This window comes from Triturus cristatus, chromosome 11, assembly GCF_964204655.1.
Source record: "Triturus cristatus chromosome 11, aTriCri1.1, whole genome shotgun sequence".
NCBI classification, from domain to species: domain Eukaryota; kingdom Metazoa; phylum Chordata; class Amphibia; order Caudata; family Salamandridae; genus Triturus; species Triturus cristatus.
In genome coordinates, this window is record NC_140594.1 from 1000587911 (window position 1) to 1000603679 (window position 15769).

General features: G+C 44.3%; 1 protein-coding gene across 2 annotated transcripts in view; it reads left to right on the top strand.

Moving 5' to 3' along the window:
• The first annotated feature begins 230 nt into the window (after positions 1 to 230).
• Positions 231 to 15769, top strand: part of LRRC31 (leucine rich repeat containing 31) — a 100447-nt gene continuing 84908 nt past the window's right edge. Inside the window, exons 1-2 of one of the 2 annotated variants that reach the window (XM_085635142.1) lie at positions 248 to 590; positions 9376 to 9455. In XM_085635142.1, coding sequence (XP_085491268.1) covers positions 9443 to 9455 — 13 coding nt within the window. In that variant the 5' untranslated portion in view covers positions 248 to 590; positions 9376 to 9442. Of the gene's footprint in view, positions 591 to 9375; positions 9456 to 15769 lie in introns of both variants that reach the window. The other variant, XM_085635141.1, reaches the window with a different exon arrangement.

A 15769-nucleotide genomic window follows, 5' to 3' on the forward strand; every position in this document is an offset into this window, starting at 1 on the left:
AGTGCCCTGGCCACATTTTGCAGGAGTAGAGAGCAGGGCTTATTTTCTGGTGTTACGCCACAGGTACGAAGGCCGGTTAGCATTCCACATTTCTTGCAGTGCTTGAATGCTGCTTGTTGCTCGCTGGACAGGAAATATGGTACCATGGCAAACATCTTTTGAAGAATCTAACTTGAAATGTGATCCGTGCATGACTCAAGGCTTTGCAGCCGTGAACCGTGAAGCAGCTCAGAGACAAAGTCCACACCCCGCCCGCGCCTACCGAGACTTCCTGGGTGGAATATATTTTGCTTCTGGGTTTTTACTTCAGGATTTTGGAGATTAGTATCACTGTATTTTTCCCGGTTTCAGAGTCCTCCTAACTCTGAGAAGCAACTCGTCTTCACAATGCCATCGCGTGCACTCACGGCGGCGGTTCTTTACCCGGCAGCCGGGTAAACACTGAACAACACGGAGAATCGTGTCTTTCTTGTCAAGTGCGACACATTACGCGCATACATTTATTGCATATGTGTTGCAGAATTGCCATCGGAGTTTAGAAAAAAGAACTTGCACGCCCCTGCCAATGATCAAAGTTATGGATAAAAGAGGTAAGCCGGTGTAAAAATGTTTGTTTTCTTCACAACGAATTGTGCTTGTCTGAAATGCGAAGACGTGTGCACCTTTTTACATCGTGAATGTGCAGGAGTTACTTACTGCTGTGATAAACCCAATTATGTTACAGATCTGGGCGTGTAAAGATTGCTAATTCAAGAATTAATTTACTGTAACTTCATTCAATGAAATCGGAATAAACAAAAGCCAACAATTGTTTGCATAAAAATAAGAGGTGGCATAATTATTGACAGGGCATAAAAGAACATTATGAGATTTTTTGACATATAGCGATGCTAAAAATTCTTATGATATTATGAAGCCACAAGGCAGGACATACATATGAATTTATGCTCCCTTTTCAATGCGTTATTTGTTTTGAATGCAAGAAGCAAGTGTAATGTCAATGAATACAAAGCAGAAGGGCATTCGAGCTAAAGACAGACAGAGAGAGGCACCTGTCACAGTCAGGCATTAAAACACAAGCACGCGCTCCTCTCCAGCAGGCAGGAGGGCTCGGCTGCCCCAGGAGCCATGTTTACATTGCGTCTGAAGCGAAGCGGAGACCCGGATGTCTGCAGGTGAAGCAGCTCTGTGGACACAGTGTGCATCCGGAAAGAACGTCCGGCTGGGGGCGCAGCTCCAAGCCGTCTATAATCGGGCCAGAGGCTATAGAGAGATGGGGTAAAGCTTTAGCACGCCTGATCTATTCTAATATAAAATTAAACAAAATAACCGCCTTAAACGGCGTATACCACCATAATATGTAAGGAACGAGGTATATTTATGACTCGCATACCATAAAGCGATGCGAAAGACATATTGTGGGCGTACCAAGAACTTCATTAAAATGAGTTTACAGCCCGCCCATTGCTTTCCATTGGTTCACTATATTGACACTCTTTTTTGATTGCTTCTTAATCAATGGCTTTCTTTGTCCCATCTTGAGTTTGTCTGCCCTCTGGAGCACCACGTCTTTGCCATCATTCTGATCGGCTGACTTGTATTCTGCCGCTGCTTATGTTTAGTTACCTACTGTATATTCGTGTGCTTCACACCCACGGCCAAATACCTGCCCCCTGCGCTCCTTGTTTCTCCCCAGTGCCCTTTGTAATGTTTTCCAATAATCACTCGAAGCACGTTGTATGGACACCGCTATGTTTATTTATTGTTAGTCTAGAATCGTACCGAGGAGCGCCGGCCGGCACTCTCTCCCTGTGGCTGCTTAGCGCGCTAATGCCGCGCGCACACCCCGGCGCCAACATGGCCGCCTACGTCACGTCAACGTGACGTGACCACAACTAGACCGCTACATATCTCCCCCTTTTACCAAACCGAAATAAAGTCACTTACAGTTCGCAGGTTAGTTCAAAGTCTCGGAACCTGGAAGGCCTTACAACTTGCCTTCCACTCCTGGTCACCTTACCAATGTTCCCTCGAGCCCCTTGGCTCTGCGTTTCCTCGATTTCTGTTCCTCCGCTCATCGCTCCTCCGCTGTTCATATTGCCACTTGGCCTGTCCATCTCTACCACTGGGGTCTCACCCCTTAACACGCCTTCTTGCTCCTCTCCTGCACCTGCTTCTCCCATTTGTTCACTTCCGCCCCTCTTGTTCTCTTCATCCAGGTCTTCCCTGTCTTCACCTTCCGGATCCCACTGTTCCCATCTCAATATCTTGTTGCACCGGGCCATGCGGTCCTGCGACCACACGTTCCCATCACTGAGCAGGGCCGCTCGATCATAGACTTCCTTAACCTGCATCGGCTTGCTGTACTTGCTGTCTCCCTTCCTTTGTAGGGTCGCCAGCTTTACTCTCACCCATTCTCCTCTCTCTAAATGAGTGTCCTTCACATTCCTCCTCTTGTTGTAGTTGTTGGTGTAGGTGGCTTGTGCTCTCTCCAGATTTGCTCTTACTACCGCCGGGGACCATTCGCTGGTCACCACCTTCTCCTTCCAGATTCTGTTGTCGTGCGTGAAGGGTTCACGACCTCTCAATATTTGAAACGGGCTGTACCCCGTGCTTGTGGGCGTTATTCTATAGGCCCATACCATGTTCTCCAACGCTTTCTTCCAGCCTTTATTACAGGTGATGGCCGCTTGTATAGCCCCCATCACCACTCTGTTAAATCGTTCCACCAGACCGTTGCCTGCCGGATGGTATATGGCCGTGTGCTTTACAGAGATGCCATTTCTACCCATGAATTGTTTCCATCTTTCCGACGTGAACTGTGGTCCATTGTCGCTTAAGATGGACTTGGGAATTCCTTCTCGGGTGAATGTTTCCGATAGAAACTCCAGGATGTTCTCCGTGTCCATGGATTCGCTCACCTTTATTTCTGGCCATTTGGAATAACGGTCGATGAGGACACACACGTATTTCTGTATGCCCTGGTCGTCCAGCACCGGTCCTAGAATGTCTATTGACAACTCTTCCCACGGGTTTGAGGGAGTGTCGAATTTCCCAAGGGCTGGACGTAGTGGTCTCAATGTTTTGTCGGCCCCTTGACATTGGGGACACTCTCTGACATGTCTCTCTGCTCTTACGTCCATACCTGGCCACCAGTAGTTCTGTTTCGATCTGGCCTTGAGTTTTCCTATGCCAAGGTGGCCTTCGTGTAATAAGTCCAGCAGCTTGTTGATGAGCTTCGTGGGGGGGATTACTCTGTCTCCCCGGTAGATGAATATGCCCTTGTCTCCTACGGTCAGTTCTTCCTTCACTTCGTAAAATGGTTTGAGGTTGGGTTTCACCTTTTTCTTGTCAGGCCACCCTTGTGTGATGAGCGCTTTTGCTTCCACCAGGTCAGAATCTTCTTCATAGGCTTCAGTCCACTCTTGTATGCTGATTATCTTCTCTTGGTCCTCTACGAGGGCTACCATCTCTCCTCTGTCCGCTGGGTCCTCTTCTCCCGGCTCCATGGCCGCCGCTCGACTCAAGTAGTCCGCCACTCGGTTCTTGTTTCCAGGGATGTACTCCACATCATATCTGAATTCCAACAGTTTTAAGGACATCTTCGATATCCGGGGTGTGGCGCTGGCGTGCCCGCCCGATGTTAATACTTTCACTAAGGGTTTGTGGTCAGTCTTGAGCCGAAACCGGGTACCCCATAAGAACTGCCGGAACCTCGTCATGGCCCACACTACCGCTAACATCTCCTTCTCGATGACACTGTACTTGCCTTCTGTTTCCGTCAATGCTCTGGAGGCGAAGCTGATTGTCTCCGTGTCCCCTCTTCCTCGGTCTTGCATGAGTACAGCGCCTAATCCCTTGTCACTGGCGTCAGTGATGAGTATGGTGGCGCCTTGTGGGTCGTACCCCTTGAGCGGTATGGCTTCCAGGATTCCCTTTTTGATGACTTCAAATTCCGCTTGGGCTTCTGGTGTCCACTGGAACACCGTGCTCTCCCTGGTCAGCCTCCTCATGTTGTAGGTTTTGGATGCGAAGTGTACCACGAATTTACTATAGTACTCCGCCATCCCCAGGAACGATCTGACTTCCTCCTTGTTCTTGGGAGGTGGTGCGTCAGCGATCGCTTTCACGTTCTCCGTCTTGGGTGTGATCCCCTGTCGCCCAATTTCATGGCCTAAATATGTTACCGATTGCAGTCCCAACCGACATTTCGACCACTCTGCCGTGAGACCTTTGGCTTCCAGTGTCTGTAGTACTTTGTCTAGTTTTCGGTCATGATCTCTTCTATCTCTCCCCATCACTAAAATATCGTCCTGGAAGTACTGTACATCCTCGCAGTCTCTGAACAATTGGTGCATCATCTTCTGAAAGACGGCTGCCGCTGAGGCTAGCCCGAACGGCATGCGACAGAATCTGTAACACCCAAACGGGGTGATGAACGATGTCAGGCTTTTGCTGTCCGGGTGTAGGGCTACCTGGTGGTAAGCGGATGTAAGGTCAATGGTGGAGTACCACTGAACTCCTCTGGTTTTTGCTAACATCTCCTCTATCTTGGGAAGGGGAAACTTCTCCACCACTATGTTTTTATTGAGTTCTCTCAGGTCCACGCAGAGCCTGACCTTCCCGTTGGGCTTCATCACGACCACCAAGGGCGCCAGCCATTCGGCGCAGGTAATGGGTTCTATAATGCCCTTCTTCTCCAGGTCTTGGAGTTCTGTCTGGACGGCTTCCCTTACTGCAATGGGCACATTCCTCACTTTGTGTGCCACTGGTGTGGCTCCATCCTTAAGCACTATTTTATGCTGAAATTTCTCCATTTTCCCTACAGTGCCCCCAAACACTTTTGGGTAGTTCTTCTTCCATCTGTTCATGTCCGGCCATTCCTCCTGTTCTGTGAGCAGGATTTGTTCCTTCCCTCCTGGGTCGAGTTTTATGCCTAGGTCGCCCTGGTCTAACCATCCTAGGACGGAGGGTCCTTTCTCGGCCACATACAGTTTGCACCACGCGGATCGGCCTCTGAACTCGAACAGTAGACGTCGGAAGCCTAGCATGGGAATGCGATCCCCATTGTAGGTAACTGGTCGTATGTCTAGTTTCTCCAGCTCAGGGCCTAACTTGGTTTGGAACTGTCCTTCCCACACCGCTCTCTGTATAATGGTAAATGGGGATCCGGTGTCTGCCACTACTGAAATGGTGATGCCGCCCATGGACATCTCTAGGACTGGTTTGGTTGATCTCTTGTCGTCTACGCTCAATACTTGATCGTATATACATAAGACGGTGACCACTTCTTCCTCTGGGGCTTCCTCCAGGTCTTCTGTGCTGTGGTCAACGTATTTCACCACTCCTTTCTGTTGTTTCTTCCGACACACCTTCTCGTAGTGCCCCATGATGCCGCAGTGCAGGCATTTGGCTCGGAACGCCGGGCAGCGTCTGTCGTGGGCTTCGTGGGACCAACTTCCACACCTGTAGCACGTTCTCTTGTTCACGCTGTCCGCTTGTTTCCCTTGCCATCTGCTAATCCCTTTGGCCGTGGGTAGTTTGTTTTTCTGGTCCTTGCGGTGATCTTCCTCCTGTATCCTGTTCACCATGGTTGGAGTGACCGCCTCCTTTTTGGTGGCCTCGGCGCACCTCCTCGAGAGTTCTGCCCTCTTCACTATGACCATTACTTCCTTGAGTGTGGTGTCCCCGCTCGCCCACAGCTTGTCTTGCACGTTTGCACTAGTGGTATGCATGATCACCTGGTCTTTTATGAATTCATCTTCCCACAGTGCGTACTTACACGGGGCTGCTAGCTTCCTCAGCGCTGCTACATACTCTTCGATGGATTCCCCCACCTTTTGTTTCCTTTGCTGAAAGTTATATCTATCCACTGAAACACAGATGGTGGGGCGGTATCGCTCATCTAGGTCTTCCACCGCCTGCGCATACACATCGTCGTCCGTGTCCTCTCTCTTCGTTGGTACCAGACTCTTGTATATTCTCAGTCCTTCTGGGCCCAGATTTAGTAGCAAGATGCGTTTCTTTCTCTGAGGAGTGAACTTCTCTTCATTTTCGTCCTCCAGGACCCCTATGAAGTTGTCTATATATTCCTTCCAGTCCTCCCATTTCATCAGTGGGTCTCCGGGTTTCGTTAGGAATTGCACGGGTGCAATCGCGTACCCTGCCGGGGTACTCATCTTCACTTCCTTGGCGCTCGTTCCGTCGGTGGCTTTGCTCGGGGGGCTGCCTGGGGTGTTGTCGTTGTTCCCTGTGTGCTCGATTCTCTGGGGGCTCTTATTACTAGACCCCACTTCCTCCTCCTTGGTAGCCAGCGCAGCGCTCCCAGTGCGTGGAATGTGTGAAGGTGGCGCGTGTGCTCTTGGCCGTTAGCGGCTTGCTTCGTCCCTGTGGCTTATATGCAGCTCGTGTGCTGTGCTGTGGCACTGCCACGCTCCTCGGTTGCTCCGTGACTCGGATCGTCCGACGTTCCCCCCGTGGCTCCACCGCTCCAGGCAGGCCTGTGTGGTGTTCCGTTTTTTCCTTGTGACCTACTTGCGTGTCTTCCTTCGCCTCGTGGGGCCACGTGGAGTTTTGCCTCCTCCTATGTACCCGCGTCGGTCCGGTCTCCGTCCCGACCTCGTCGCCACTGTAATGTTTTCCAATAATCACTCGAAGCACGTTGTATGGACACCGCTATGTTTATTTATTGTTAGTCTAGAATCGTACCGAGGAGCGCCGGCCGGCACTCTCTCCCTGTGGCTGCTTAGCGCGCTAATGCCGCGCGCACACCCCGGCGCCAACATGGCCGCCTACGTCACGTCAACGTGACGTGACCACAACTAGACCGCTACACCCTTCTGCTCTCTCTCATGTTGTGCTGCCTTTGAGCTTGCTCCAGCGGAAATGGCAAATTTACATATCCTCACTGCGTCACAGACCCCTCATCCACTCATTCAAACACGCATTCATTGGTGGGGCCCATAACACCAACAACACTCATACGTCTCACTCCGAATCTGCACACAGGAGGAAAGAAGCGTTGGACATGTGGGGGTACTGTTAAGTTCTGACACTTGCAAGTCAAACAAAGTTAGATTTATTGTCAACAGCACGATAACATCTTCATGGCAGGCAGCTCCACATACAACTGCCAAACAGCTAGAATACTCTCCCCAGCCCCCTTCCAGAACATGGAACCATATACAAGTAATGACATAGCGCATGCACAAACATGGCTACGCACACATTTAAAATAACAGTACACAATTTATCAGAATGTAACACATCCCCCTTGAACAGAAAGAAAACAAATAAAACAAAACAAACAACAGTGTTATACATAATCATCCAATTTTTTAGGAAATTGCCTAAGACGGGAAGACTTCCTAGAATTGGACGGAAATGAAACACTCCTGCTTGTATCATTAGATGATGACACATTTTTTGTATTAGACCAGCTTAAGCCTCCATTTGAAACAGAAGGATGCTTAGCATGCATGGGCTGGAAACACTTCGCAACCCTTCTAACATTCCACAGTTTGCCATCCTGAGTAACTACAGAATTTCTAAACACTCTTTCAATTTGCATGGCAGAACCAAACTTGCTTGAGCCTTTGCTAATAAAACCTGGCTGCAAAATTCTGACCCAATCACCAACCTTGAAGTTATGAATCCTGGTCTTCCACTTCCTATTAAACCATGATTGAATTCTGTTTTGCTTACTATCAACTTTGACAGCAGTACTATCAATACATTTTTTTTCCAAAACATCTTGTTTGCATTTACTCCTGAACCACCAAGGGCAAATTTTTGAAGCAGGCTCCCTTCCTTTCAACAACTTGAAAGGACTGACCTCCGTAGTAGCATGAGGTGTGATACGATACATCCAGAGTTTTTCTCTTACCAAATGCAACCAATTTCCCCCACATTTGACAGCTTCAGAAACAAAATTCTTCAACACTCGGTTGAAACGCTCAACCTGCCCATTTTCATGTGGCCCATAAACAGATGTAAAAACATGTTTGATGCCACACTCATTTACAAAAGACTTCATTTCTGACGAAATTAATTGCACCCCATTGTCAGTGACAATACAAGAAGGACAACCTTCACGTGCAAAAATTTCTCTTAGAAAATTTATAACAGTACTGGTCGTAACCTTAGGAACAAACTTCACTTCGGGCCATTTAGAATGGTAATCCACTAATACCAAAGCGAATCTGAACGCTTCCGGCAAGATATTAAACGGGCCCGAAATGTCAAAAGCTAATTTCTTCCACGGTTCTCTAGGCCATTCCACCATCCTCAATGGAGGAATATGCACACTCAACATTCTATCACTGGATACACAAAATTCACATTCCCTAACCATACGATCGATCAACCTGTCCATGCCAGGCCACCAAAAAAAATTCCTCACAAGCCGTTTCATGGATGATATCCCTGGATGTGTCTTATGGGCAATTTTCAGAATCAAATCCTGTACACCTCTAGGAGGTATACATTTATTACTCTTGAATAAGATCTCCCCTTCCAATTCCAATTCTTCAGACACTTTAAAGTATGGCAATAATTCAGAACAAATCTGCTGTTTCCTCGGCCAACCTTCCACAACAAATTTTTTTACTTTAAGCAAATCCTGATCATTGCTGACCGCTTCATTCCACACAGACTCAGTAATTTCAACAAACTGTGAAGGCATAATATCACTGACACAAAGAACAAAATCAGATTCCTTAACAACACACACTAAATTGTCCGCACATGGTAACCTTGACAAACAATCGGCAGTAACATTTTTCTTGCCCGGGACATACTCAGTCTGAAAATTATATTCCTGAAGCCTCGATGACAATCTAGCTATTCTGGCAGTAGAATTCCACCCACCACCAGGAGACAAAATGTTGACCAAAGGTTTATGGTCAGTCCTCAATGTAAATTTGCTGCCCCACACATAAAGCTTGTAATGCTCTACAGCCCACACACAAGCAAGAAGCTCTCTTTCAATAACCGCATATTTCCTTTCTGACTCATTCAAAGTCCTCGAAGCAAATGCTACATTCCATTCCTCCTTACCACTCTTTTGAGAAAGAACTCCCCCAATACCATACAAACTGGCGTCGACAGTAATAATACATTCTTTCTTTAAACAAAAGGGTTTCAACGTTGGCGCATTAACAATCTCTTCCTTGATATCCTTAAAAGCCTTCTCCTGACTATTTGACCAATCATAATTTGCATTCTTCCTTAACAATTGTCTAAGAGGTTCCATTTTACATGCAAAATTTTCTACAAACTTGCTGTAGTATTCGCACATGCCTGCAAAGCTGAGTAATTGCTCTTTGTTAACCGGAGCAGGGGCATTCAAAATTGCTTCTACATTTGTTTTTTTAGGAACAACCCCATCACCTGATAAGGTGTGCCCTAGGTATTCTACTGACTTCTTAAACAGTTTGCATTTATGTCCCTTCAAGGTAAGACCATGTTTACCTAAACGTTCAAACACTTCAATTAAATGCTTCTCATGTTCATTCTCATTCTTTGAAAATATAAGGATATCATCCTGAAAACATTTTACAAATTGATCAATGTCTCTAAAAATATGGAACATAACTCTTTGGAACACAGAGGCAGCTGAAGCCAAACCAAACGGCATTCTAGTGTACCTAAACAAACCTTGAGGTGTAATAAAGGCTGTATAATTCTTAGAATCGTCAGATAAACAGATCTGGTGATAAGCCGATCTTAAATCCAATGTCGAGAAAACATTTGCCCCTTCTAACATAGATACAACTTCATTAATGTTGGGTAGAGGATGACAATCTACAACTATGTTTTCATTCAAAGCTCTCAAATCAATGCATACTCTCAAATTTTTATCCGTCTTCCGTACTAAAACAATGGGTGAAACCCATTCCGATGACTCAATCTCCTCAATCACCCCTTCACTGGTAAGATCTTTCAACACATTCCTTAATTCCTCCCTTACATTTATGGGAACACCTCTGAGTTTCTGTTTCACAGGTCGAGCATTCTCCTTCAAAATAATTTTGTGTTCAAAGTTCCTAAGTCTACCTAACTTATCACTGAACACACTTTTATATTTTTCCATTAACCTTGTGATTTTATCTTCACTCTCTATCACCGCTATTCTCCCAGTTGACCAATTTTCATCTAAAGTGACAGCTTCTTTTGCCCGTGGGTTTAGTATTACACCTAACTTCCATTGGTCGCGCCAACCCAACACATTCACTCCTTTTACTGCAATGTACAACTTGATGTCGACACATCTGTTTTTGAAGGTTATAGTAACATTAAAGTAACCTTCCATGTCAATCCTAGTTCCATCAAAACTTTCTGCAATAATGTCACTACTATGTAACACTTTCCCTTTGCACACTGTACTCAACTTCTCTAACCAATATTTTTTTGTTATGATTGTCCAAGGTGAGCCAGAGTCGGCCATGAGATGTAATTCTTCTCCAAGGATTATTACTGTACATTTGGGAGAATCAATTAAAACTTCGCCTCCGTTAATGATTGATACTACAAAACCTCTTTCATATTCACAGTTTTCTTCCTGACTCATTACACCCTGGACATCTCTTTTTTCTGACACAGTAGATATTGACCCGCGTGGAAATGAAACAGGTTTCCTGTAGTCTCTACACACGTTGCTGAAATGTCCCGTTCTTCCACACTTCCTGCATTCTCTGTTTCTTGCAGGACATCCATAAAAATTAGCCATGTGCGATCTGCTACCACACTTATAACATACATGTTGACCTCCAAAATTATCTCCTGGTCTGTTCCCACTATTTCCATAAGATCTGTTCGCCACAACTTTCTGTTGAACATTCTCCTGCTTATGTTCATCTTTGTTTTTTACTGCACACACTTCTTCCACGCTCTCTTTTTTTGCTTCGCATTGTCTTACAGTTTTCATCCATTTCTCAGACTGTTCCAAAGCTTTGGCTGTAGCTATAGTCTCAGAAAGTTTCGGGTCACCCATTACCCACAAACTTTCCTGAATTTTCTTATTCTTTACATGTACTATTATTTGATCTCTAATCATCTCATCTGCCATAGTTCCAAAATTACATTTCATGCATAGGGATCTTAAACCTGTCAGAAAATCGTCGAAGGACTCTTCTTCTTTTTGTGCTCTCGTATAAAATTTAAACCTGTTGAGAGCAATACTTGTGGTAGGTTTAAATCTCTTTTCCATCCTTAATAACGCTTCTGTATATACATTTATGTTCTCGTGCCCTTCCTGAGGTGTAATCTGTGGTAAAGCCCTGAACATGTCTTGTCCCTCCGAGCCTAAGCAATGTAAAAGTATACTTTTCTTCCTTTCTGCGCCCATTCTTTCCCCATCAATGGCTTTCATGTAAGTCAAAAATTCCTCTTTCCATCTGATCCACGGTAAAGGTGGGTCTCCTTTGTTTTGTAGAAATTTTGCTGGAGGATCAAATTGCATTTTTTTTTTTTTTTTTTTTAAATATTTGTTTATTTACTTCCCCCCTGTTTATTTTACACCACTATAGCTGTTTACACACTTCCTTTGTGTTGTACTCCACTCACTCTTCTCTTTGCGCTGCTCTATTGACCCAGAACCATGCACATCCTTTTCACTCTTTGTATTTCCTTCATGAAACGCTGAGTCTATTATTTTTCCTCTTTTTTTTTTTATATTTTACACCACGCGCAGCATCCTGCTTAACTCGCCGTCAATTTGTTTACACGTTGCCATAGTCACTGTTCACTCTTCTCGTCGAACATGTGACTCCACGCTAATGCGTAGTTCTGCTTGATTGTTCCCGTTGCTATGGCACCCGCGTGACTCACCACGCTCACGTAGGCCGTCACAGCGTGCGCATCATAATCCTGCCGCTTCGTCTTCCTCGCTCTGTCACAGCGCGCACATCCGAATCCTGCCGCTTGGTCTTCCTCGCGCTAGTTTTAATTACCACAAAACGCTCCTCTTCTTCAATCTTCACCCCCGGAACACAGGACAACGTACAGTAAGCACACGCTACTTCCTTGCTCACCGTTCTTCTTTTTTTTTTCCTTTTAAATTTCATTTTTCTTCTTATTCGTCTTCTTTGGGTCCTCTAAACACTCCTTCTCCCGTGCTGTCCTGAAGGAGCTTTAACTCGTCGCCAATGTTAAGTTCTGACACTTGCAAGTCAAACAAAGTTAGATTTATTGTCAACAGCACGATAACATCTTCATGGCAGGCAGCTCCACATACAACTGCCAAACAGCTAGAATACTCTCCCCAGCCCCCTTCCAGAACATGGAACCATATACAAGTAATGACATAGCGCATGCACAAACATGGCTACGCACACATTTAAAATAACAGTACACAATTTATCAGAATGTAACAGGTACCTTATTACCTATAGGAGAACAATTCTTTACATTATATACATCAGTACAAGAGGTTTTAGTCAGTATACGGGATAGCAAAGGGGGTAAAGCACAAGGCCCAGATGGGGTACCAATTGATGTGTACAAATTGGTCCCGGAAATATGGGGGCCTCTGCTTACTAATATTTTTAATGCAGCAGTTAATAGTGAAGTGCCCCCAACTTGGGAAGAATCTATTTTAGTCCTAATTTTTAAGAAGGGTAATCGAGGGGAAGCCAAAAACTATCGACCAATCTCCCTGCTAGATTCCTCGGTAAAAATTATGAGCCGAGTACTCTTGGTAAGACTGGAGGAATGGGTGGAAGAACACGGTATTTTGGCCGAGAGCCAGTTTGGTTTCAGGAAGGGTCGTGGTACGATTGAGCAGTGTTTGAATTTAGAACTGCTCATCGGCAAATATACCTTGGCCAAGACGGGCACTATTTATCTCTGCTTTGTGGATTTAAGCAGTGCATTTGATTTGGTGGATCATGGTATTCTCTGGGCAAAGTTGTTGGAAATGGGGGCCCCAGAGGGTATTATTTTCTTTTTAGCACGTCTATACACCAAACTGAGAGCTTGTGTCCGATATGGGCCGCAAGGTGAATGTACACCCATGTTTAAGATTGGTCGTGGAATACGTCAGGGTTGTGTCCTAGCCCCACTGCTTTTTATACTTTTTATTAATGAGATTGATTCTTTCCTTAAATCCCTGGCAGTGGACGCCCCCAAAATTAATAATGAATATATCCCAGTATTACTTTATGCGGATGATGCGGTTTTAATTTCTCGCACACCATATGGTCTTCAAAAGCTATTGGATGGTTTTATGCAGTTTATTAAAGGCAGAAAGTTAGTTTTAAATAAAACTAAAACTTTTACTATGGAATATGGGCGTAGACCAGGAAAGAAACAGCCTGCCTTCTTTATAGAGGGCCAAAAGGTTCAGGCAGTTGATAATTTTTCTTATTTGGGGGTTACTTTTTCAAATAATAATTCCTGGGTTAACGAACATAAGAATGTACGGTCTAAAATGGCCAGGAGCGCTTATGGAATTTTTACCATGGCAAGCAAATTAGGAGACAGACGGGTAAAGGACATGCTTAAAATTTTTCAATCACGGTGTGTTTCTATTGCCCTATACGGAGCTGGTATATGGGGCTATGCCCCGGCAGGATCTCTCCAGGTTGAGGAGAATATATTTTTGAAGAAACTTTTGTGCCTACCAAGCTCTGTGTCTAATGCCTCAGTGCATAATGAATTGGGTATGCATTACCTCTCCGACTTGATTTCTCTAAGACCACTGCTTTTATGGCGTTCAATATGGATCAAAGACGAGACGTCTTTGTGTAGAGCCATTATTTCTGATTGTCTTGCCTTGGATTATTACACAAGGATCCCGTGGTTGAAGTATGTTATTGATAATTTCCGAGAGATTCTTAACATCGACATTATTTTGGATCACCATGGGGTAGATGTGGTATCCAAATCCCATCTTAAACAATGTAATTTAAATCAGATTGCCATTAAGAGACATTATAGCAGTTCTAATCTTTCATCCTATGTTTTTTACCATGATCTAAACAAAGTTATGGGTTTTCAATCCTATTTGTCTCAAGTAACCTGGAAGGCACATCGGTTTGTGTTAACTAGACTTAGAATGGGAGTAGTCCACAACCTTGTTGTCTTCCCCTCTTTGAACAAACATCCAGACGGCCCATGTGCCTGCGATAACTGCACCCCACAAAGTACCATGCACTTTCTTCTACTCTGTCAATTGTATAAATTCATCCGAATAGCTTACTTAAAACCCATGTTTGTTAAGTATGGGGTTAGATCGTTAAAAGACTGTATGAGTTTACTTTTTAACTTGCATTATCCGGATGTGTGTTTTTATACTGCTACTTTCCTACTTAAATCTATTAATGCCAGGAAAAGTATGCTTTTTTAACTATTTTGTTGCTGATCAATTTTTCTGTCTCTGTATTCAATTTAGTGTATATGCCATATTTATGTTGTTTAATGTGTGCTTTTATGAACTTGTTTTATGTTCGAATAAAGCCTTATGAAATGAAATGAAATACATCAGTACCTATAGAATCCTAACTTTAGCATCAAGGCACTCCACCACTTGGTCGATGGACCAATTAGTTGGACTGGTTGATGGTGATATAGAACCAGCTAAACCACATTTAAAGCTTCGGAACCTTTAATCAATATCTTATTAAAAGAATCACAAACTCATTTTCTGTTAATCAATGTTTAGTTTATCTAATTAATTCACTTTCGTTGACATAGTCTGCATCTAATCAAATCAGAGTTTTCAATGAATATTTTGGCACAGATTTGCATAACAATTATATTTATCTAACTTTTCGATACCAGTGACCATTTCCCGAAACCTGTCAGCCCTGCATAAATCAAATCCCTTCCGGTGAAATCGTCCAATCAAATGCAGGCTAAGACTCCAATAAGTCCGGGAAAAGTTCTTTCGCTCGGCACAACACAGTCCCAAAGGTATCCAAAGGACCAGGCAATCGTGCTAGCAAATCGACCCTCCTCACCAGCAGTCACCAACGGAAATTTGGAACGCACTTCTCCCACCCTCTACTAAAGCTCCCCTTATATAGTAAATTCAAGGATAATATGCAACATTTTCTATGAGTAGAAGAGTCCTGATTGGCTAAGCCCCTAAAATTTGAAATATTGAACTCCGTTCCCAGGTTTTCTTGGTTCTCAGGGAATCGAACATGTCATCTTTTAGTTTGTACAATTCTCATGCGAAAAGTTCCGAAGTAACAACATGTAGACCTCTGGATAGAGGTCACCATTGTCTTTTCTGTCATTCACACTAGCTGAGTCCTGGCAATCCTCCACGTTCCTATCCCTGACAAGGAACACGTAGTTCGATTTAGAGGTCGCCTGGAGATCTTCAGAGCCATCCGAGTCTGCGCAGTAGACATCGCCCTCACACGACGGTGGCCACTTCCGAACTCCATTTTGAATATCGCGGCTTAGTAGGCCCGAATGCCAACTCAAGCAAAACAAACATAAAAATAATTAGTATACGGAAATGAAGATTCTAATGTTTAAACCCACACTAATCCCAATATATATTAGTATTTTCCTAGCTTATAGCAACATTTAAAGCAATAATACTCACCAATCCGCAATACCAGGAGCACAAACCATTACAAAAGCAACATAAATCATGCAATTTCTATTACAACACATCCTACAGTTAATATGCGTACCACAGTTAATCATTAGAATTATTAGCCATGCAATTAGCATTTTAGTCCCACGTGTAATTTGTGTTTATTAAGGTGCATATATTAATTAATTAAAAAAAACTCCAAACAGTTAAAACAGG